The 24,449-nt window shown below is 43.7% G+C and overlaps 1 protein-coding gene across 1 annotated transcript; it reads right to left on the bottom strand.

Annotated features, from left to right (window-relative positions):
* Nucleotides 1–12,274: 12,274 nt before the first annotated feature.
* On the bottom strand, nt 12,275–21,162 carry prdm4 (PR domain containing 4). Its single transcript, XM_080537511.1, has 10 exons — nt 20,925–21,162; nt 20,603–20,791; nt 18,216–18,971; nt 17,817–17,966; nt 17,535–17,653; nt 16,753–16,838; nt 16,071–16,198; nt 13,799–14,269; nt 13,478–13,646; nt 12,275–13,217 (listed from the first exon to the last, which is right to left on the bottom strand). Exons 1-10 carry the CDS (start codon nt 21,043–21,045, stop codon nt 12,845–12,847), a joined length of 2,562 nt encoding a protein of 853 aa, XP_080393637.1. The 5' UTR covers nt 21,046–21,162; the 3' UTR covers nt 12,275–12,844.
* Between the last annotated feature and the right edge of the window lie 3,287 nt (nt 21,163–24,449).

The raw sequence follows: 24,449 nt of genomic DNA, 5'->3' as shown, positions 1-24,449 counted from the left end.
AGCTTGTAGCACGGTAGCAGGCAGCAGGTGTTGTAGCTTGTAGCACGGTAACAGGCAGCAAGGCAACTTCTCTCTCTTCTGGCCCAGACCAGCAGCTCTGCGTTGGTCCTCCCCCTTCCCTTCTCTGCTACAGTAACACTTTTCCAGTGTCTCAAACATCGCCGACTCTCATACTTTTTAAAGAAGGTAAGCATACATACATCGCCCCGTTTGCTCTTCTTCCTTCGTGTTTGCACAGCTGACTAGGCTACCTCGGTGCTTCGTTCCGTCCCCCACGATCGGCATAAAAGCATATCCTTTGTTTTTCTCCGACAAACGTTTCTGAATTCCGCTGATCGTACTTAACGCCTGTGTGGTGTTCTTTTTAAAATGTTTAATGACATTTTTTGAGTTAGTGAGTCATTCATAAAATACAAAGGTTTCCATCTCTCAAAACAGAACGGAATGTCAAAAACTTTAGGTGAAGTTATTGGTGTAGTTCTCCGTCACCTCTTTGACTCTGCCCTTGGTCAGCCTGATGATGGCGATGTGACCAGTTTTCCCATGGTACCAGCGGTTGAGGTCGAGGCAGTCCGAGAACTTGGATACGTACACACCCTTTGAAGGATCTCCAAGTGTTGAGCATGTGCTGTGCCCAGTGACTATGCCCGTCTCTCCAAGTTGATTTGCCTTGTCTTTATCCTCGAATAGCAAAAAGCCATACGATTCCTCCATTTCCTCCTGTGAGTATCCCATATCTCTTCTCTTTGTACGGAAAGTCTCATACTGTTCCTGCAGGCTGGCATTCTTTATCAACAATGCAGAGTTGTATCTGAAAGACTGCTTGGACTCCTCATACATATATGAATTTTGCAGGGGAGGCATGTGTGTGTATATGTGTATCAAAGGTCTCCGAACTTACTGGCACAGGTACCAAAACACCTGCTCTCGCGCCACCATTCTCAATTTCCATCCACAGATCATCCACAGATTCAGGTAGCTCTTTTATTGTGATTTGAAGAGTGTTCTGATCAGCCATGCGAGACTTCAGGCTGAAGGGGTTGTTTTCTTTAAAGGCAACATGCTTTCCTCTGAGTGATACTCATCATAAGCTTTGCTCTTGCTTCTTGATTATGGAGGTATATACGCCACAGGGCACGCACCTTTTGAACTGACCTTAGATGGGTTGGATGAAGATGCTGGATAAGGCTGTGGTAGAACTCCTCTTCTCTGATGGGATTGGCTGTTTCCTTTGTTATGATTTCTCTCTCCATGACAAAGATTGGCAGAACAGTCTCTTTAGACTTTATTTTTTAAATCTATTTAAATAACAGGACCTCTTTTTAAGTCCTTGGTTAGGGATCAGCTCATAGAACCATGCCCTTGTTTTGATTAATTAGCATGTATATTTTGTATTTTATTGTGTTGTATATTTAATATATATTTAATGTTGTTTTGTAATCATACTAATAGTGTAGACAGGGAGAAAAAGACACCTTGGTCTCAGTTTTCCCTGGATAAATAAAGAAAAAGAAAGAAAGAAAGAAGTGTGTGTGATCCATAAGGATCTCGACATGGAATTCTCTGCCTTACCGTCTAAACTAAAGCCTTGTTTCTCTCAACCAAACCCTCAGGGAAAGGCTTACTCCAAACCCCTGCATCAGATCAAGCCCCGGACAGGAAAAGACATCGCACGTGTGACCTTTGACCTGTACAGACTGAACCCCAAGGACCTCTTTGGTTCTCTGAGCGTGAAGGCCACCTTCAGGGGCCTGTATTCAGTCAGTGCAGACTTCAAATGCCTTGGGCCCCAAAAAATCGTCAGGTGAGCAGAGTGTGATATGGTGTGACTTTGTGCGTGTAAGGGGGGGGGGGGGGTATTGAACTTTTTGTGTTACTAGTTACTGCCTGTATATTCAACTGAATCACTCACGTTCTTCCTCTCTGAGAAGCCCTCCGTGTTGCCTCCACCCTCCTCCAAGCAGCTGGTCATATTATGATCAGCGCTACTTCTGTGATTCGCCGGATCATCGAGGGGGCGGAGTCCTGGCAGCCCCAGCCGGCAGGCTCTATGGAGTACTGGAATTAGGGGAGTGTCTAACCCTAACCCTAACCCTCTGTGATTGGCTAATCACTCATCAGGTCTAATGAGAATAGAAGATAAGATGTGGAGCTGATCACAACATGTACTTGTGCCAATCGTGGCAACGATTCTGTTCGAGTAATATTTTGAATACTATGTAATAGTATAATATCTAACACAATGAGTATGATAAGCTTAACACATTATGCTGCTGGTGTATAATGTAAAATGTAGAAAAGTTGGTTGTACAAATTAGAATACAAATATGTTTGATGTATTGTACCATGTTAAACACAGTGATGATATAATGTGTGATGGACAAAGATGGCATTTTTTAATTACATTCATCTCCTACTCTCTTATGATTTCATCTGTGTAGTTCATCTGTTGACAATGCAGCTCACAAAATATAAATGAGGAGCAATTGTTGCAGAACAAGGAAAAAACTGTTTGTGATGATTGTAAAAAATAAAAACAAATCTAGGCCTCTATTCTAGGCACATTCTAGGCCTATGTAGCTACTACTACGAAGGCCTGCTATATTGGCCGTGGTGATGGCGCCCTCGAGTGTCCATATTGCAGTGCATTTATGTCGATTAATTATCCGATAGATTCTTTCGATCTCAAATCATTTCAAGGATTTTTAATGAATAATGTTAACTCGTTCATAAAAACAAGAGACAGGTAAACAGATTTTCTTCACCGTTTAATTACAATAAAATTGTTAGACTAAGTGAGTGACGTAGTAGGTAAACACGTTAGACGTTTTGCTGTCGCTATGGTTACGTCTCTGGCAGATCCCTTAGCCAATGCGCGTGACCTAAATTCAAGCTAAACATCGCTTTATCCAAAGTTCATTGAGACATCTAGCTGGCTAGCTAGAAAACCAACTGTATTTACATATTGAGGAGTGCATGTCAACACTTTTCATTATTTTAATTCAGTCGAATATTGAAGAGAGGCCTGCTATATGGCCGTGACGATGGCGCCCCCACGTGTTTATAAATGAGTATTGCAGTGTATCAGATGAGTGCTACGTAAACGCAGTCACAAAGCGTATTATTCATTTAATGTACATAATTTAGATCTCAATCATTTCAAGGATTTTTAATAAAAGTAACGTTCATTTTCATATCGTCTTTGTACATTGAATACATACACGTCCCTTAGCAACGTCTCGTAAGCATCAGTCGAATGATGCGCCAGGCTGTTGTTGTTGTTGCTGTTGTTGTTAAGTGTTGTGCAACTAAGTTGTTTTTGTTTGAAAAACAGATGAGGCATAATATTCTCATTCCTCCATCAGATTTCGGGTCAACAGTTGTTGAACGGATTACTCCGTTCTTCCTCCCTGCTGCCCTCTACTGCCTCTTGCTGCCCTCTTCTGCTCCCTGCTGCCCTCTACTGCCCCCTACTGTCCCCTGCTGCCCTCTACTGCCCCCTGCTGCCCTCTACTGCTCTCTACTGCCCCCTGCTGCCCTCTACTGCTCTCTACTGCCCCCTGCTGCCCTCTACTGCCCTCTACTGCTCTCTACTGCTCTCTGCTGCCCTCTACTGCCCCCTGCTGCCCTCTACTGCTCTCTACTGCCCCCTGCTGCCCTCTACTGCTCTCTGCTGCCCCCTGCTGCCCTCTACTGCTCTCTAAATAATTATTTACTTCTCCCAAAGGTGTTGGATGGGGTTGAGGTCAGAGCTCTGTGGGCAGGCCAGTCAAGTTCTCCCAGACCAAACTCGGCAAACCACGTCATTATGGACCTCGCTTTGTGCACATGGGCATTGTCATGCTGAAACTGGAAAGGGCCTTCCCCAAACTGTTGCCACAATGTTGGATGCATACAATGTGATTCTAGAGAATTGTATGCAGTAGCATTAAGATGTAACTAAGGGGCCTAGCCCAAACCATGAAAACAGCCCCAGACCAGAACTGTGTCCACATACGTTTGGCTATGTAGTGTACGTTTCTCTGGCTGCAACATTATAGCTCACACACTTTCACCCAATAAGAGTGAAACTAGCCCTGGAGCCCCCTTTAAGCATTCATTTGAGAAAACAACTTTTTTAGTTATAGTATTTACCAGCCACACACATGTATTGAAAAGGACAGACACAGAGAGTTTTCATAAAAACATATATTAAGTTTTATTTATCTACATATTTCAATAGTCATTCAAGTTTGATCATTTTGCAGTGTAGATATTATTCAAAGTCCTGGATAATTGATTTCAAAAGCCATTACAAAATAATGTATTCAAAACAATGATAAAAATGCAGCATGGTGATATTGATTAATTGGTGTGTACATGGCACAACCAGTGATCCAAGATATGCCACCCTTTTCTGTCTGAGAGAATCATGACTGGTAGACTTTTACTTACTAGCTCTAAAAGTCATTGCAAACCTAAATACTCAATCAATCAAAACCATTACAATAGTGTACTGTTATGTTAGTGACAAACACATTGAGGAAAATCAATATTTGTTACAAATTACTCACCTATCCTTCACCTTTAAATCAAATCCTTTACACATTTCTTATCTAATATCAACTAAATTATTATTGGTAAACATACAGCAGATATTTAAAAAACGTATACAGACCTAGGTTGCATTCAAAACATAAAAATTGCTAAACCTTTTGAAAGATTTTCAACTGAACTCATAGTTCACATTTAACTATTTGCAAAACAACCTGATGAGGGGCATGATGAGGGTGGGCAGGTGGTGACAATGTTAGAGTTTGTTTTAACTCAGAATAAGATTAGTAAAGAAGAACTTGAACATGTTCTTATAATGACAGTTTGTAGAGGGCAGTAGAGCCTGTATCAAGTTTGTTGTTTTTTTAGTTCCAAGTCAATCTATTTGGTCTCCTTTAACATTCTCCCCCCTCCACCCTCCAGGAACAAACCAAGAACGCCCAGTTCATCATCATCTCCCTGAGGAACAACATGTTTGAGATCGCCGACCGCCTCATTGGCATCTACAAGACCCACAACACCACCAAGAGCGTGGGCATCAACCCCAAGACCATCGTCCTGACCCAGCCTGAGGCAGCCTCTGCTTAGAGTCTGTCTTCTATGAAAGGGGGGGGGGGAGAGAGACACACAACCCCTCCACATAAACATAAGACACTTTATTGTAACAGTCTTACAATTTAAACATTATGTCTGAGAACATTATGTCAAGAACGCCCAGTTCATCATCATCTCCCTGAGGAACAACATGTTTGAGATCGCCGACCGCCTCATTGGCATCTACAAGACCCACAACACCACCAAGAGCGTGGGCATCAACCCCAAGACCATCGGCCTGACTCCTGACCCAGCCTGAGGCAGCCTCTGCTTAGAGGAGTCCTGCTCTAAGTGTTAGACACCTTGTATAGAGATCTATCTATCGTATACCGAGTCTATATTAACGTAAGCTATTATGCTAGCTAGCTTAGCTACGTTAGCTTAACTGGACCTCAAGGATTTCAGCAGGTACGAGCAGTTCAGCCTTATAGCGTTAGCTAGTTGGCTAGATAAGTTAACTTAGGCTGTGTCCACCAACGAGCTGTATATTTAGCTAAACGGCACCAAGCTAAGGTAAATAGATACAGTGTTAGCTAGTGCTAATGTTCACCATCTCTGTAGTCTGCTCTAAAATACGCAATCAAACAGTGCAGGCAACCCATGCTGTTCTGTGAATGAGACGAGCTATTGACTGATGGCTGCCTACTGCCAAATCATATTATTACAGCAAACATGTCGGTAGTTTGGCATCTGTTCTCTGAACAACAAGGAGAGGCTCGTTCCGACATTGACTTCTGTTTTCTTTTTCGAAAAAAGCGCGAGCTATGCGTTGTTGAAAATGAATGACACATCGCTAGTCAACTAACACAGCTTGTTTTGTGAGCCTGCTAACAATGTAAAGTAGTGTTATAGTTAACTAGGTAGCAGTGGGGATTACTCACCCAATCCATGCATTGCAATAGTTTGGCTTGACTAGCGAGTGTGATGTGATTTTCAACAATGTTGAAATGTATTTCCATTTTCAAATTAACTCTTTTTTTTGTGATCAAATGTTTCTTTATTTTCTTTTAAAACACACATAATGACAAAACAAGACAACAAGGCCACATCTTGCAATCAACGCCCCCAACAATCCATACAACCACACCACAACACACAAATTACAATATAGCTATCTAGGTATTAGGGACATACACTACAAGTCGGGACCCAAAACAAACACACAAAAAACAAACAAACAAACAAAAAGTAAATACAATTAAATAACCCCCACCCACCCACCCCAGGGACCAGAGGACAACAGTAAATTACCATTGTGATAACCAACACTCAACTCAAAAGACACTCAACTCAAAAGATTTTAAAGATCGACAGCTGTGGATATCCACAAATTAATATTTGCCTCTTTAGCACCATGCATACGGGCCGTAGAGAGTTCCAAATAAACAACATCCAAAAAACTTAAAACCCATTGTTTAAATGAAAGTGAATGTGGAGGCTTCCAATGCGTGGCAACCATTTTCTTTGCTTCCGTCAGACCAGCAAACAGAATGCATTTTTTAGTTTGAGGGAGGGGTAACAGGGAGATCATTGAGGATCAATACAGAAGGAGAAGGGGGTATAGTCACAGAGAGCAGAGCAGAAAGTTTAGAAGCGACCATTACCCAAAACTCTGTAACCTCTGGACACTCCCAAATCATATGAATAAATGTGCCCACAACCCCCAGAGGACACAGAGTACAATTGGGGTCATTTATGATTTGCATAGTACACATCTTCCGAGGAGGCATATAAGTCCTATGAATACAATTATAATGAATTTGTTGGTGATCAGGATTCCTTGATGTTTGTAGGACATCTGACCACACTTTATCCCAGTCAAATTCTAGGTCTAAGTCCGGAATGTCCACCTTCCATACCGATCCAACTGCCAATGGCAGGTATGTTTTCTGCAGGAGGTACCCATATAATGTGGAAACTAAGCCCCTCGTACTACCCACCCTGTCCAGAACAACAAGCACCGGGTGCCTATGAAGTGGCTCCTTCCATGGGACCCCATAGGTTTTCATGGCAGCTCTTAGTTGTAAATAAAAGAAAAAGGAGGAGCGTGGTAAATTAAACTGAATTCGTAACTCTTCAAAAGAGTGAAGACCTTTGTCCCCAATAACATCGGCCAATGAATGAATACCCCTGTCAGCCCATTGTTGGAATCTAATCGGACGCCCCCCAATTAAGGGGTTCCATCCAGAGGGCAGTTTGCATGTTTTCGTCATTGCTCGCCAGACACTGATTAATTGAGAAACAATTGGGCCAAACCGTCGCCTACACTGAGCAGGTGGAGTGTTGGAAAACAGCACCTCCTTCAGAGTGAGAGGGAACGTCAATCCCTCTTCCAAAGCACACCAAGAAACCTCAGCCATGGGATTAAACCAAGTTACCAGAGGACGCAGTGTGAAAGCCCAATAGTAAAGTTTAAAATTAGGTAGAGAAAGGCCCCCATCCTGTCTCTCACGCTGTAATGTGGTCAATTTAATTCGGGGTCGTTTACCTCTCCAGATGAATTTAGTAACTGCAGATTGCAATTTGTTCCAATAAAGAGCGGGGGGAGGAAGAGGAAGCATAGAACTTACAAAATTAATTCGGGGGAGCACATTCATTTTAACTATGGAAACCCTAGCCCTCAGGGAATTCGGCAGTGCAACCCATCTGTCCAAATCCTGTGTTATATTAGAAAGGACATTCTGAAAATTGGTATTAGCTGTAGTCAGCAGTGAGGGATAAATGTCAATGCCTAAATATTTAAATTTGGTAACTATCGGAATCTGGGAGGGCACAACTGCACTCCTCATGGCCTCATTTAGCGGCAAGAGAGCAGACTTGGTCCAATTTATTCTGTATCCAGAGATGGCGCTAAAAGCATCAAAGATGGACAGAATATGGGGAATGGATTGTGGAGCATTATCTACATAAAGAAGTACATCGTCTGCATATAGGGATATGTGATGCTGAGTGCCACAGATAGAAATTGGTGTGACTGTAGTCGACTGGCGGACCCTCTGAGCCAGGGGCTCCAGGGAAAGCGCAAATAGTAATGGGCTGAGCGGACATCCCTGTCTGGAGCCTTTAGCAATCGCAAACGGTGACGAAAAATTCCTCAGTCATTACCATTGCAGAAGGGTTAGAATAAATCGTCTTGATCATATTTAAAAACATCGTACCGAAACCCAATTTTTCAAGTACCGTCCATAAATAGGACCACTCTAAGCGGTCGAATGCTTTCATAGCGTCCAGCGACAGCACCGCAGTAGGAGAATTAAATGAGGTAGCACCATCTATGATGTGTAAGAGTCTCCTCATATTGTCTGAAGCCAATCTGGTCCTGATGAAGCCTGTCTGGTCGCAGTGAACCAATTTGAGCATGTAAGTCTGTAACCGGCGTGCAAGAACCTTGGCATACATTTTAATTTCGGAGTTTAAAAGGGAGAGCGGCCTATAGCTCCCACAGTCCAAGGGGTCTTTTTTTTTTTTCAGCAGCAGGGAGATCAACGCTATATTAACATCTCTAGCAAAGGAGCCCTTCTCAATAGAGAACAAAATCATTTCATGCAAAAGCGGGCCCAAAGTGTCCCAGAAGATAAGGTAAAACTCAGGTGGTATGCCGTCAATGCCAGGAGACTTGCCCCTCTGCATATCTTGAGCTGCCTCTCTGAGTTCTTCCAGGGAGATAGGCCGGTCGAGAGATGCAGATGGGAGCATGCCTATATTCCCCGGGTCCTATGTTCCCCGGGTTCTATGTTCCCCGGTTCCCCACTTCCGAAAAAGGGTTCTATGTTCCCCGCTTCCGAAAAAGGGCTCTATGTTCCCCGCTTCCGAAAAAGGGTCCTATGTTCCCCGCCTGCCGTTGTGTCAAGCGACCCCAGGTGTCGTTATGTAGTACTGCATGAGAGTTTTTTTTTTTATTATTTAAAAAACAACATACACAAATACATAATCATACTGTTTTTTTTTTTTTTTTAAACAACATACACAAATACACAAATACATACACAAATGTATCAATGTCAATCATATGTATCAATGTCAATCATATGTATCAATGTCAATATCGATATCAATGTCCTGAGGTTGATACACTAATGTATGCTGACGACACTGTACTATTTGTACATGGTCAGACCAAGACGGAGGTAGCTGCTGTACTTACCAAATCTATGGCTCAGGTGACTACATGGTTGAACCACTGTCGTCTCCAACTTAATGTTTCCAAGACGGTCAGCATGTTTTTTACCAAAACAAACCGTTCTGCTGAAGAAGCAAATGTCATTATCTCAGGGGAACAACTACAAGTTGTGAACGAGTTCAAATATCTTGGGGTGCTGTTAGATTCCAACCTCACTTTTAAGGCACATATCAAAAAGGTCTGTAAAATTGTCAAGTTCAATCTGTCCAACTTCCGCTTTATAAGGGACTACATGTCAACAGAGGCAGCTACCATGTATGTCCACGCCATGATCTTCACACACATCAACTACTGCATAACAAGCTGGTCACAAGCAAATCCCACAACCTGCAAAGCACTCGAGTCACTATACAAACAAACAATCAAAACACTAGACAAGAAGCCAAGACACTTTCACCACTGCACAATACTGAAGAAACACAACATTCTAAGCTGGGACAATCTGAAAACCTACACAAACCTCTGCCTTGTCTATAAAACTATCCACAATTTAGCCCCACCACCACTTAACACCTTCATCTCACGACCAGGAAGTACAGCACGCACCACAAGGGGTGTCACCAGAGGGGACTGCACCATCCCATTTAGGAGGAGTGCCTTTAGTCAGTCTGCCTGGTCAGTTAGAGGGTCACGTGAATGGAACCTGATTCCAGGGCACCTTAAAGAATTAGGCACCTTTAAATCATTTAGAAAGCACCTAAAACAGTGGATGATCAACACACACACCTGCCAACATTGAAATGTCCTGTCCTATACCTGTATGTCATGTGTACCGCCTAATGTCTTACCTGTACAGTCTGTGTGCTTGTTTTTAGTCTGCTTACCGAATATGTTCCTAAATTTCGTTGTTTGGTACCTGTACTGTAGCAATGACAAATAAAGTCCATTCCATTCCATGTACCCTCCCTTTAACCGCCTATGATTAATGTATGCTCTTTTAACCCTCTGCTTATATGTACCCTCCTTTTAACCGCCTATGATTAATGTATGCTCTTTTAACCCCCTATGTTATGCCCTTAAGCTAAATGCTTGTCCTGTCTACTTTTTATTATTATTATAAATATATTTTATATTATTATCATACTACGGGAAAAAATAATAAAGTGAAAAAAAAGATATAATATATCATACCCCACTATGTTCTTTTTTTCACTCTATTATATTTTCCTTTATTGTAATACAAAAGCACATGGACACACATTTATAATATGATAGTAATATAGTATAGTAATAGTATGTTGTAGTATGATATATTATGATGTAGTATAGTAAGCGTCACAAAAAAAAAAAAGAGAACATAGTATAGTATATAATTTGTCTTTTTTTGTGACACTCACTATATTGCATCATACTATACTACATCATACTATACTAAAACATATAATGCTATGTCATACGATACTACATCCTACTATAATACAACATCATACTATAACATACTATATATACTACTACATTTATAACATACTGTACTATACTACAACATACTATAATATACTATACTAAATTTATAACATACTGTACTATAATATATACTATATATCTATATCTAAGGGTCCCAATTAAAAGAAATCAAATAATTCAAATTTTCCATCAATTATTTTATGTGATGGGCTTTATAGGGTTAATGGATTTTCCCGGGGCGCAATTCAGCTAATAGCCTTGTAATTAGCTCCTATGACTGTCTTTGCGTTCTCGCTTCCCTCTGGGAAGAAACCTCTGCTCTCAAGAAAGAACAACGCTGCCAGAGAACACTTGGACAAACCAGAGGCCTTTTGGAAGTCCATTCTCTGGACAGAAGATAGAATTATTTCGTCACAATCAAAACCGGCATTTCTAGCAACCCTAATGTCATGTCTATTCATTTTTCGTCTGATTGTTGACACATGTACATTTACCCCAGATGCTGCCAGTGAGGTCTGCAACTCTCTAGAGATGTTGTGTGGGTTGGCCTTTACCTGATGTATTATTTTTCTGGTGCTTCTTGGTGATAGTTCTGATGGGCATCCACTTCTAGGCAGAGTTGCGGTCATGTTGAATGCCCTCCATTTGTAAATGGTTTGTCTTACAGTGGATGGATGGAGATGGAATCTTTTGGAGATGGTACCTTCTTCCTGATGTCCTGGGATATCTCCTTTCCTCTCGGCATTGCTGATCTGTGTAGAGGCACTACAGTGATCTGGGGTCCTCTTTTAATCTGTGTTGCCCAACCCTTTTCCTAAGGATGTCTCATTTGATTGGTCTGCTTAATTAGGCACCCAAATGTGTTTCACCTGAATCTATCACCTACTTGATTTTACCAATGCAGCTGGGGGTTCACTTACTTTTGCACATACACGTATTCAATGTTTCATGTATTTTTTTGGCTACTCACAATTCCCTCTAAACAAGTACATGCAATTGATAAACATAAACCTGACATTTCATATACAGAAAACTGGTGATGATAAAATAAGAAAATCATGGTAAAACAACTGAAAACTCTAAACTGCTCAAGGGGTTCACATACTTTTAAGCATCACACTATATATACATACATTTACATACATATATACATACTATATACATACATACATGTATATGTATGCATGTATGTTGTATCTCTGTATGTTGTATGTGTGTGTACATGTATGTATAACATACAGTATGTATGTTTGTATAGCAGGAAAAAGTAATCTATGCTCGGGCCAGGGGCCAATGGGGCCATTGGCAGTCATAATGCTAGAAGGAAGAATTAAGATGTAATTCGCTATGTGTTGAATGTCACAATCTTTATCAATAAGATGTCAATGCTGAGATGTTTTAGGTATTATTCATTTATTTGCATATGACTCACACATCATAATGCATTTTCCCTCTTCGACATTCAACCAGCAGGCGAGCCATAATGCTGATACGATTTTGTAGGGCCGGTTTCACAGACAAGGCTTAAACCTAGTCCAGGATTAAATCAAACTTGCAATGGAAAATCTCCACTGAGGTTTCTTTTTAGTCGAGGATTAGTCTTAATCTGTGTCCATGAAACTGGCCCAAATTCTATTACATACATACATACATACATACTTAAAAAGTCATAACTGTAAAAAAAATATCATTTTGAGTTAAATGTCATGTCATTGTCATTTGAACTCACTGCATTTAAACGATGGAAGCAATTCCTTTCTCTGGACATGGATGATGCATTGAACATCTTCCATGATTCACATTCTTTGTTCAATTCCTATGGCGTGTTTGGACGAGCTGTTATAATGAACAAGATGGCCGCTGCAGGCAATGAGTTCACCTTGCATTTTCACAGAAAGATTCGTGACAAAATAAATAACGCTATGCCCATATAATATAACCACGATTTGTGTTGTGTTTGAGCCGAATGTTGAGCCGACTACATTTGCAGGGAAAATCGTAATCCTCACACAACAACTGGGAGTTTTTGGCATAAAGACACAAAGATAGAACAGAATACAAAAACAAAGAAGACTTCTCATAAAAGTAAATAAATAAATATAATCTAGAGTGGCACAGTGTCAACAGTCACAGTCAACGATGTGGTGACAGGGGTTTCTCTGGCGTATATCCCCCCGCCTCCAACCCACAATCCTCTCTGCTAGACGGATCGATCAGTCTCTCTACCCCTCCTTCACCCCCTTCTTCCTCTTCCTCCTCCTCGTCATCCTCCTCCTCCTCCTCCTCATCCTCCTCTTCCTCCTCCTCCTCCTCTTGGGCCCCTCTCTCAGTCTTGGGTCCCTTGCATATCTTGAGGTGGCGGGTGAGGTGGTACTTGGTGAGGAAGGCCTTGTTGCACTTTTCACAGATGTAGTCTCTGCGGCCCTCGTGGGAGTTCATGTGCTTCTTCAGGTGGTTGGTTCTCAGGAAATGTTTGTCGCACTTTGGGCAGTGGATCTGACGCTCTCTGTGGGTTAGGGTGGGATGGAGTGATACCAAAAGGGTAGAGGATCGGAGGAGTGCAGAAAAGGAAGAGAACAGATTAGTGAACATTTAGATTCACTTATTTCACTTGTATTTACAGAATTTCTTCTCAATGACCTGGCTTAAATATATATTCTTTCCCCCCCCCCCCTTTTTTCTATATAGAGTGGAATTCCAATCCACGATTGTGCCAATAAATAATACAGTGAATGGTTTTTGTTGTTGTTGTTATTGTTGTCTTACTGTGTGTGTGTAAACATGTGCTGCTTGAGGTCCTGCTTCCTGATGAACATCCTGTCACAGAGGTCACACTTGAGGTTCTTGGCGCCCGTGTGGATCACCATATGGGACGCCACATGGGCCTTCTGGGTAAACGACTTCTCACACACGGTACACCTGTAGTTCTTCTGACCTGTTTGGTAGAGGACAAGAGTCACAGTGAGTGAATGCAACCATCAATGTGTGTGTGTGCGCGTATGCGTGCGTGTGTGCGTGCGTGTGTGCGTGCGTGTGTGTGTGCGTGTGCGCGTGTGCGTGTGCGTGCGACAGACTCCCCTCCCGTACCTGTGTGAATCTTGAGGTGCGTCCGCAGGTTGCTGGGGTCGCTGAAGGCCTTGCTGCAATACTCACACTTGTGCGGCTTCATCCCCACGTGGCCCATGAAGTGCACGTTGAGCTTGGTGGACGTGGTGAACGCCCGCGAACACATGCTGCACTTGAACTTCCTCTCCCGCGCGTGTCCGTTAGCGCCCGAGCCTGTGTTGCTGTTGGAGTGGGAGTGGGAGTGGCCGCTGCTGTGGGAGTGGCAGGGCCAGGGAGAGGAGGAGGAGGAGTTGGACGTCCCGCCGGTCAGCTTGTTGCTGCCCTCCTGGTGGCCGTGGCCGTGCGGCTGGCCGTGGTCCTGGTGGGCGGGGCTGTGGCTGTGAGGGTGGCTGTGGTTGGTGTTGTGGCTGGTCAGGTGGGACTTCAGCTCGGCGAACGAGGAGCACTCCTTGCCACACTGACACAGCTGGCCTTCGGGGGCCTGGGGGACGCCTGGGGACACAGGAAGGGGAGGGACGGGGCGGTAAGCATCCAATCGTAACGTAATCCCTACACTCACGTCCAACGGAGGGGAAATGCTTTTTATTTAGGGTGCAACGTTGTCCTCTCCAGGTCTGTTGGTGCTGACCAATCCCATAGACGGTTTATAGCTGACTAAACATTCAGTCAGACTTCAAGCGTTAGTTCTTGTCCCTCCTAAGACCTCTGTATCCCCTCTATGATGAATGAATGAATGGTCTTTATTGTCATTGATATAGTACAGGTACCAAACAACAAAATTTGGGAGGGGGGGCTCCCCTGGTGCTAGGAAAAAAAAAACTAAAAACAAGAAGGGAAAAGAGCTGGTTTACATAAATAAAGGCTATGTACACTATCCACTATACTATACAAATAAAACACTGTGCTGTACTCTATGCTATGCTATACTTATTCTAACATTTCCTATCTCTGAACCTTATGTACCCGAGGGTTGTCATATTGCACATAGTGTTACATTCATTTAAAGTGTCGCAGTTTGCAGGTTTGAAATGTTCACAGTTGTGTTTCAGTGTTGCACTTGATTTCAATCTAGTAGCTGCCATCAAATTGTCTAGATTGTCCAGGGCCTAGAACCTAGGTCTTTGCTGTGTTCAGGGCCTGAATGGCCCTGGGGTAGAAGCTGAGCTTCAGTCTGTTTGTCCTTGCGAACATGGTCCTGAACCGCCTGTCCGAGGGCAGCCGAGCAAAGTGTTCGTACCCAGGGTGGGATGGGTCTCTGGAGATCTTGGAGACCCGAGGCAGCGTGTGTTGTACAGCTCTTCCAGAGAGGGGAGGGGGGCGCCGGTGATCTTCTGGGCCGATCTCACGACTCTCTGTAGCGCATTCCTCTCTGCGGCTGTGCAGCTGGAGAACCACACGCAGATGCAGTAGGTGAGGATGCTCTCCACTGCGCAGCGGTACCCTCCCTACCCCCCCTACTGTAAATAAAAACATGTTTGTTCATTCTTCCTTCTTCTTCTTCTTCTTCTTCTTCTTCTAGCATTATGACTGCCAATGGCCCCTGGCCCTAGCATAGATTACTTTTTCTTATTATGACTGATGGATAGCTGATTCACTTACTTCACTTCACACAAACGTATTTGTTTTATGTCACTTTGGATAAAGGTGTCTGCTAAATGCCCCCCCCCCAAAAATATTGATCTTAATCTTTACCAGGCTGCCCTAATCTTTACCAGGCTGCCCTCGAAAAGGCGATTCAGGACCCTGGCCGCTAAGACAAACAGACTGAAGAACAGCTTCTACCACAGGGCCGTCCAGGCCCTGAACACAGCAAAGACCTAGGTTCAGGGCCCTGGACAGTCTGGACGGATTGTATGGCAGCTGCTGGACTGAAAAAATCAGGTGTAGTGCTGAGGCACAAACATGTACATTTCAAGCCTGCAAACTGTGACACTTTAAATAACGTGAAACAATACTATTGTGCAATATGACAACCCTAGTCGTCTATCTGTACAGTATAGTACAGTGGATTGTGTACATAGCCTTTATTTATGTAAACCAGCTCCTTCCCTTCTTGTGATTTTTTTAAAAGTGTTTTTTTTTTCCCTTTCCTAACACCAGGGGAGCCACCCCTCCTAAATTTCGTTGTTTGGTACCTGTACTGTAGCAATGACAATAAAGTCCATTCATTCATTCATTCATTCATTAACAGTCGTGCATTCAGGAGAAAGTTATGGCTTTCTGGTCACTGGTGTCACACAGATGACAGACAGGCCTAGCTGTGGTGGTGAAGCGTGGTGGCAGGTCCTCTCACCCATCTGCCTGCAGTAGTCTCTGCTGTAGTAGAACAGAAGCTCCTGGTCAGGCAGGACCTCCACCGACGTGCAGAAGAACAGCTTGCCGTTGTCATGGTAGGCCACCAGGTTCTGCTCCTCGCCTGTCCTGCCACACACAGAAACACCACAGGTTACAACCAGACAGTGGATCGGACTTGGGAGGGAGGGACCTTACATACCTCAATACCTATAGGCCTCTTCTGTATATATCATACTGTACATATCTTATAACTGTACATATCATATAACTGTATATATCATATAACTGTATATATCATATAACTGTACATATCATATTGATATTCATCTCATGTATATTCACTTCTTATATTATTTTATTTATGCTCACTGCAATATCACACACTGTCTACATTCTCGTCATGTCTTTTAAACTCATCTGTTTAGATGCCAAACTACATTGAGTCTCAGTACTGTCGTCAAGAACTACTGCCAATAAAGTTGAATCTATCATCCTAGTCTATCTTATCCTGTCGTAAAACCCTACCACACAACCACAACGGTTCCAACTATGGAGTTCCATTCAAAATACACCAATCTTTTTGGTTTGTTTTATTATGACATACTGATGGGTTATACCCATGATGAAGTTGTATGGTTTAAATTCAGTTAAGGTTAGGGTTAGGACTGAGTGAAAATTACCTCGCCTTACGGACAAACATCATCCAGTTGCATTCGTTCTCATCTGTCGTCACGATGCAGAACTCCAACACATTGTTGTGGAACATCTAAGATGAGGATTCAATAAAAAAATAAGAGGATTCATTAGTTCTGGCTTTTTAGTTCATATATTTTCACAGTTGAGGACTTATCTGTTCATCATTGTGCAGTTAGGGTTAATGGCACATTACTCTGACTTGGCTAAGAAATGTGCTGCAATTCCAATACAAACACCGCCACCTACTGGACAGAATGATGCTTACATCAGAATAAACATTGCTTTTTTCAGAATTGCTTTTATTCATAAAATTCTTAGGTTCAGGTTCTTCGACATTGGCATTGCAGTAGAATACCATATCAACAATAATAGAATAAAGTAAAATAAGTCAGGTAATTAATAAAAGAAAGTAGAATAAAGTGATAAAGTGATAGTAGTTGTACTACAGCGGGACCAGTCGTACTGCAGTAGAACTGTAGTGCAAAATGCTGTGCAGGTTACAATGGGATGAAATGCGATGTCATACAATATGAAGCATAACATTAATGAGAAGTTACAATTAAAAGCAGATCATTTCATTCAGATGAACATTATGGGCCGGTTTCACCGAAAAGACTTAATAACCTAGTCCTGGACAAACTCACAATTTCAATGTAAAATCTCCATTGAAGATGCTTTTTAGTCGAGGATTAACCTTGAAGTCTTGACTGTGAAACCGGCCCTATAAGTGAAAATAAAGATCTTGGTCTAAGGCTAAGCTCCTGACCTTCCATATCTGTGGTGTGTCCTTGTCTGGCCAATCAGACAGGTCCACGTTACTACAGTGCTGCCCCACCATGGGCCCGAAGCATGTCCTGGGAGTGATAATGTCCCGCGCAAACACTCCTAAGAGAGTGAGGCACAAACACACACACACGATTCTCAAGAGCTCATTCCAAATTGACGTGGAAAAATCACATCTGTCCGTTCTCTACCTAAGCACTTTGAGCTGCAACGTTTGCAGGAAAAGTGCTATACAAATAAAAGTTATTATTATTATTAGTAGTACCTAGCGGTTCGTCAGCTACAGAGATGCGGAGGCAGAGTGGGCGGGGCAGGGACAGGCGGGCGCGGCTCTGGATGGGCGTGTCCGGGATGAAGGTGACAGGGCCATGCTCAGGGCAGTCTGAGGGATACGAGCGCTCACACAGCGTGCACCCTGTTCACACACACACACACACACACACACACACATACACACATACACACATACACACACACACACACACACACACACACACACACACACACACACACACACACACACCAGACAGGGAGTTAAAGGTATGGATTGTCATCATCATCCCCACACAGACCACTTAAAGATGGCAGTCCACTAGTGGGTTACTTGTATGCCTAAGCATAACAGCATGACATTAAAGACGTTATTTCTCCCCCACACACTCACAGATGGTGTATGCTGTGACCATGTTCTCCTTGTTAGAGGTGGAGTCCTCCAGTTGCAGGGTAGAGTTGACCAGCACCAGGCTGTTCTCCGGTCCCAGGGACACCTCCGCCGTGATGGGGGACACATTGACCGGCTCCAGGCCCATGCCAGAGTGACCGTGGAGGGGCTCCAGCTGGGACTGGGAGGCCATGGAGCCTGTGAGGACCACACTCACCACCCCAGAGTTCAGCTCCCCCGTGGCGTGTAAAGACTCCCCCAGCCCGCCTCCTCCCCCCGCATTCCCCACACGGCCCCCTAGGTGCTCCGGCTCCATCACCACGGCCAGCTCCAGGCCGGGCCCGTGCAGGGGCATTACACCCCCAGAGGAGTCCACTCCACCCAGGCCCTCGTGGGTCTGAGGCCTGCCTCTTAGCTGCTGCTGCTGCTGCTGCTGGCTCTCAGCCACCACCCCCTCCATGCTGGCCAGCTCTTCCCCCATCCTGTCCGGGGACATGGGGCTACTGACACGAGACTCCATGGCCAGGCCGGTAGAGTCCAGCTGCACGTCGTGAGCGCCGCCCTGGTGGAGGTCTCCTTGGCCGCCAACCTGCCGGGAGTCCAGGGGCACCAGGCCCTGCTCCAGAGGCCCCCCGGGGCCACTGTACGGGTCCAGGCCAGAGGGGTTGTTGCCGGGCACAGAGAGACTCCCGTCCATGTTAAGGCTGCTGGGGTGGATGTACTGAGGTGGGGGTCGGTCTGCCAGGTAGGACAGGATACCTTCACAGACAGAGAGATGGGGAGAGAGAGAGGGAGTGAGAGAGAGAGGGGGGGCGGGGGGGGAGAGAGATAATAGATGTAGCCGATCGTATCACATGTGCAATAGGGGTAGTGAATGAGGTGAGACCAGTGGCGTAGCGGACGGGCCCGCAAGCGACGCACCGCGGGGGGGCTCCAGCCACTAGGGGGCCCCCTAACATTGGATTTTTTTTTTTTTTTTTTTTATAATTTAAAAAAATATGAAACAAAGAAAATAAGTGGCCCTTCATTGTGTCAAGCTTAATTTTAATATATAGGCCTATATTTAAAAAGATATACATAGTTAGCCGTATCCAATAGCAACATGACTTTGACGTCACACGTAGGCAGCGAGACACAAGGAAAATGAGCAAGCGAAAATACAATACAAAGTACAATAAGCATTCTTTAGGTGGTGGTAGATTCTCTATTCGGACATTCGGAGTGAAAGAAAAACAACATACAGATGATAATTCACACAATATAATACCACGAAAGCGTACAGCACTAAACAATAACATTTATTTGGGCAGCATCATACTCAAACTCAGGCAGAAGGGCAGGGTCCGGCCAGGTTCACAGTCACAGGCTGTCAGTGCATCATAATTCAGCATGGTTAGGCTATATATAGCTGCTTCTTTTTCTATTCTACTATTCTATTCTACTTCTGCTGTCTGCGTCTCCCTGGGTATTCCTAGACCAGATGGCAAAAAGTAAAGAAATGCCACAATATACCAGGACTTAAGAAACGAGATGTCCAACAAAGGATTTGACTAACCCTGGCCAATTTTACGCAACAAGTAGACTCTGATGCAGCGGAGACAGGGTTGCCAGATGGGCTGGTTTTTGGTGGATTTAGCAGTTTTTAGATTGGTTAGGTTGGAAATTCTCAATCCCATCTGGCAACCCTTAGCGGAGAGTCTACAGATTGTGTATTTACAGATATCGCGCTGCTGTGCACACCACACTTTGTTAAAAGAAATAAAGCTTGTACTTTTCTACTTATAATACATTCTACTGATGTAGTCTACCATTTGGTTTTAGTTATTGCTCTCACTTGTTTGTACCTTTTGCTAAGTCAAGCATTTATAATGTAGAGTGCATATTGCGAAATTTCGCAACGTCAATAACGCATCGGCCTCTAAAAAACGCACTTTTTTTTGTTTTTACCTCCGTTGCGAAAGGGCCCCCGCCGCCACCTTGCAGGGGGGCCTCGGGATTTTGCGGTACGCCACTGCTACTTATAATACATTCTACTGATGTAGTGTAGTCTACCATTTGGTTTTAGTTATAGGCTATTGCTCTCACTTGTTTGTACCTTTTGCTAAGTCAAGCATTTAGAATGTAGAGTGCATATTGCGAAATTTCGCAACGTCAATAACGCATCGGCCTCTAAAAAACGCACGTTTTTTTTTTTTTTTTTTTTTACTCCGTTGCGAAAGGGCCCCCGCCGCCACCTTGCGGGGGGGCCCCGGGATTTTGCGCTACGCCACTGGGTGAGACCCTTACAATGTAAACCACTTGAGCACCTGGGAAAGCGCGAAACATAACCTAATATGGACATCATTATCACACATCCCCAGGGGGACATCTGAGCCCAGAACACAACCTACCAGGCAGGATGTGTCTAAAGTAGCTACTCTCCAGGTGTGGGTAGGGAGGAGGAGGTAGGGAGTAGTTCCTCTCTGGAAGGCCACACATCACTCCTCTATCCCCCAGGGGACCCATGGGCAGCATCAGGGACAGGGCAGAGGGCAGAGACCCAAGGGAGGGCCCTAGGCTTGGGATAGCCACCGACATGCCTGCAGAGAGGAGGGAGAAAGAAAGAAAGAAAGAAAGAGAGAATCTAAGTTTATTGCCAATACCAACCAACATGATTTAATCACAGTGCCAGTATGTTAATAAAACGTCAGTAAATGTGTTTTATTTGTTTACCTGGAACGCCTATAGGGTTGTGGGTTGGGGAGGTGGGTAGACCAAGGTGACTGGCACTCCCAGAAGGCACACTGAGCTGGTCCATCCCCACGCCGACAGGGCTCAGGTTCATGTCATTCATTCTAAAGAAGAATCAAGGAGTGTCCTAGAGAAAGCTGTGTTCTTTCTACACCAAAGGAATCTCATTATGACATGTGTGAAAACCACTGTCCGAAAGCGTACGGTACCTGACTTCAGCTGTTTCTGCTCACCAACAACACCGTAGAAAACGCATCCTTCATACTGGACAGGAGAGACACGGGTCTGACGTTAGTTTAGTGTTGTACTTGGTCACTGGCTCCTAGCATTAGTTATCGTATTGAGGATCTCCCATGCCTTTGCACTTGCAGCTACAACTAGCTATGCTAACCTGGGCTAGCATATCCTTCCACTCAACAACAAAAACAAAGGGTCGACAAAGCATATATTAAGATCCATATTTGATCCACATTGCTATGTCAATTCAAAGGGATAACGTTGTTTAGTTGTGTAAGGAATACATGATGATCGAGCTGCACACTAAACGGACATGGACGAAAACAATAACATACCAAAAGAGCTGCCCTCTGTTCGGGTCCATGACAGGATACACAGACACACTGAGCATGCGCAAACAAGAACTGCCTGGTCTCATCACTGATCTAAGGTCAGTTTGGAGTTTTCAACAAAACCCCCAAAAGTTGTATTCTGGTCCACAGCTTTTTCAATGTAATTGGTGTTCAGTAAGCCTAGTACTGTAGCTATTCAAACCACTTATTATCAATGTAGCTTGCAAACTGCAAACATGTTTTTTTTTCGGGTCTGCGTAAAACAGAAATCTGCACTCATGCTTCACTATATACCATAGGTTATAAGAGAGGATGGAAAATAGGCTAGGCTACTGTAAAGTTATAGGTAGGTTATGTGTCTTATGAGAGAATGTTTTCATATATCTCCGCCCAGTTTTTGATCATGCACACACCCTCCGCCATGGCGTCAAAACCATCAGGTCATAACCAAAAGAAACCTTAACTTGTCACAGAGACAGAGGGGGCTTATGGTAAAGTGACAACTTCTTCTAAAAACAGGTAGTCTTAACAAACCATCGGAAACAAGTCCAGGACGTCCAACATAACGGGGGGGAAAGGACATATTGACACATGATGAGAGATGATTATGAAGAAACCGTGAGGAGGTAAGATGTATGTTTTTAATCAAACTGTAGAGGGGCAGACGATAAGGAATTTGAGTCATATAAGTCATATAATACGCCTTTTTGTATTTAAAATGTTGTATGTAAAATGTTTACACTGTAATTCCAGATATGTTCAGAAAAGCATGCATTTCTTATAGGAAAACCGCGTGTTTCATATCCAAAGCCCAGAAATAATGGCTAGATATAATGTAATGGATATGATTTACCTAATTAATCTGTCCCTTACAGAGACATGGCTGACCACACAAAGGAATTACTGGAGCGAGTGCCGTGCGTCCGACCTATTGCGCTTGGTCTTATTGATTCCCACAGAGCGCACTACAAGGACACGCTTGGACTGCCCTTTCACTTAGACGCAACGTACCTAGATCCAGTGTATGGTCAGCGGTTTTCCGGGCGGCTCTCTTATTTCCCTTTCCATGGGCACCTCGGTGTGTATGACTATTCCTTCGAGCCTGCGTTCATCCGAAAACGGAACGAGAGAGAGCGGCAGCGGGTGCGGTGCGTCAACGAAGGTTACGCGCGTCTCCGAGAGCATCTGCCCGAAGAATTCGAGGACAAGAGATTGAGCAAGGTGGAGACGTTGCGTGCGGCCATAGACTACATAAAACACTTGCAGAGTCTGTTGGATTTCAATGTTTCCAGTGGAGGAGTGTGTGACATGTCACCGGAGGAGATGTGTAGCCATGTGCCTGCGCCACTGAGGACTGAATGCAACAGTGATGGCGAGTCCAAGAACAGCCTCAGTGACTGTGGGGAGATGGGTTATTAGAGGAACTGTTGTGATATGTTACCCAACAACACCATGTCCTCATCAGTTTGTACAGTCTAGAAAAAATTACATGAAAGTTACATTTATGGAACCAGAGTAGCCTAACTATGTCATAAAACATGTTGGATCTAATTGACTTTTGACATATTAGAAGAATAGCTTCTCACATTATTAGTCAGTGTGTGTGGTCGCGGGACTCTTACACAAGCCTCAGATAGCCAGTCAGGTTTACAGTGTTGCACAATGTTTCTCAGTGGAGATAGTGGCCACGCATGAGGGTATTTCTGTTTGCCTTTGTAAATCAGTGTGAGTCTTAGAATTCCTTAAACCCAAATATCTTTAGCACTTGTACAGTTGCCTATGTACAGTATCATTGTAACATTCTTGCGATTCTCATTTCTCAGGCCAAAGATTCGGCAACAAGTTCATAGTTAATTAATCTGGTTGCCGCTGAAAATGTAATTACAAAAATGTATGTAAACATAGAAAAAGCTTGTGATGTTTAATCCTCATCTTTCTGACACTAATTGACAAAGGCAACTCAAGTTGTCCAGTCATCCATCCTTTCAGCATTAGAACCCTCTAGGGAGATAACATTGCGTTCTGATGACAGCAACGCCCCGAGTCATTTTACTCCATGGGAAAATGTGATGTCTATTTCATGTCTGTTTACACTGCACAAACCAATCCCTTATTATAAGTGGATAAGTGGATCTAAACTCTGACACTTTTTAATTTCCGTCAGTGTAATCTTTTGGTGGTGATGAAAGGTGACACTTGTTTTCATTGTTTTTTGCCCCATAGGGGTACTGGGTTCAAAGGAAAAGAAGAGGGGAATAGGTCTAAGGGATGATGTACAGTATTTTCAATCTGTTTGTTAATAAAGTGTATGCTTTTCTCAGTACACTGTTATTTAATTTAACCTACATGCTCCAGCAACTTGCAGTATTCATAAACGTTACAATTGTTGGAGTTGGAGGTGTGAAGAGGCTAGAACTATGGCCCAGAGCTATTCCAAGTAAGGTCATGAGTTACGGAAAAACTCCTGGCCCTAATCATAGACAAATGAATTGCCTAAATCAAACATCTCTGTCAAACTGACATTACACTGAGCATCAAAGTTTCAGGTCGGTACTGCAGTCTCAAGAAATAACGGCAAAACAAAACTGACTGATATCCACATGCCATGCTTTACATGCCATATTCCACTCTACATCTCAGCGATGTTACAGATTAATCCCAACCCCCTCTGAAGCCATATAAGACGTCCCGAGTACTCTTCACGGGCCATATACAGTGGCCATCTCAGGGTGCCCTGGATGTGCTCCTTCCTAAATACCAGAGGAATGCATTTAAAGAAGGTTACCCCCAGCCTCCGAGAGGAAGCTCAGATGTAAACACGTGAAGAACCCATCAAAACCCTCTCCCTCCGTCTATTTATCTGATTATGTTTCACACCTCCTCAGACCTGCAGGGTGGAGGAGGCACGCACTTCCTAAGTCTCTCTCCTTAGGAAAAC

Source organism: Nansenia antarctica (genome assembly GCF_963989245.1).
Source record: "Nansenia antarctica genome assembly, chromosome: 8".
Taxonomy (NCBI): domain Eukaryota; kingdom Metazoa; phylum Chordata; class Actinopteri; order Argentiniformes; family Microstomatidae; genus Nansenia; species Nansenia antarctica.
The sequence above is the reverse complement of the archived record's forward strand: the minus strand, read 5'-3'. Positions and strand labels throughout refer to the sequence as shown.

What these genes read in the sequence shown, in the direction of transcription:
- prdm4 (XM_080537511.1), bottom strand. Translation starts at nt 21,045, where the DNA reads ATGAATGACATGAACCTGAGCCCTGTCGGCGTGGGGATGGACCAGCTC. An exon ending in CAACCCTATAGGCGTTCCAG is followed by an intron (nt 20,792 to 20,924) that starts GTAAACAAATAA and finishes TCCTCTCTGCAG; the next exon opens with GCATGTCGGTGGCTATCCCA. An exon ending in GGTCACAGCATACACCATCT is followed by an intron (nt 17,967 to 18,215) that starts GTGAGTGTGTGG and finishes GTGTGTGAACAG; the next exon opens with GGTGCACGCTGTGTGAGCGC.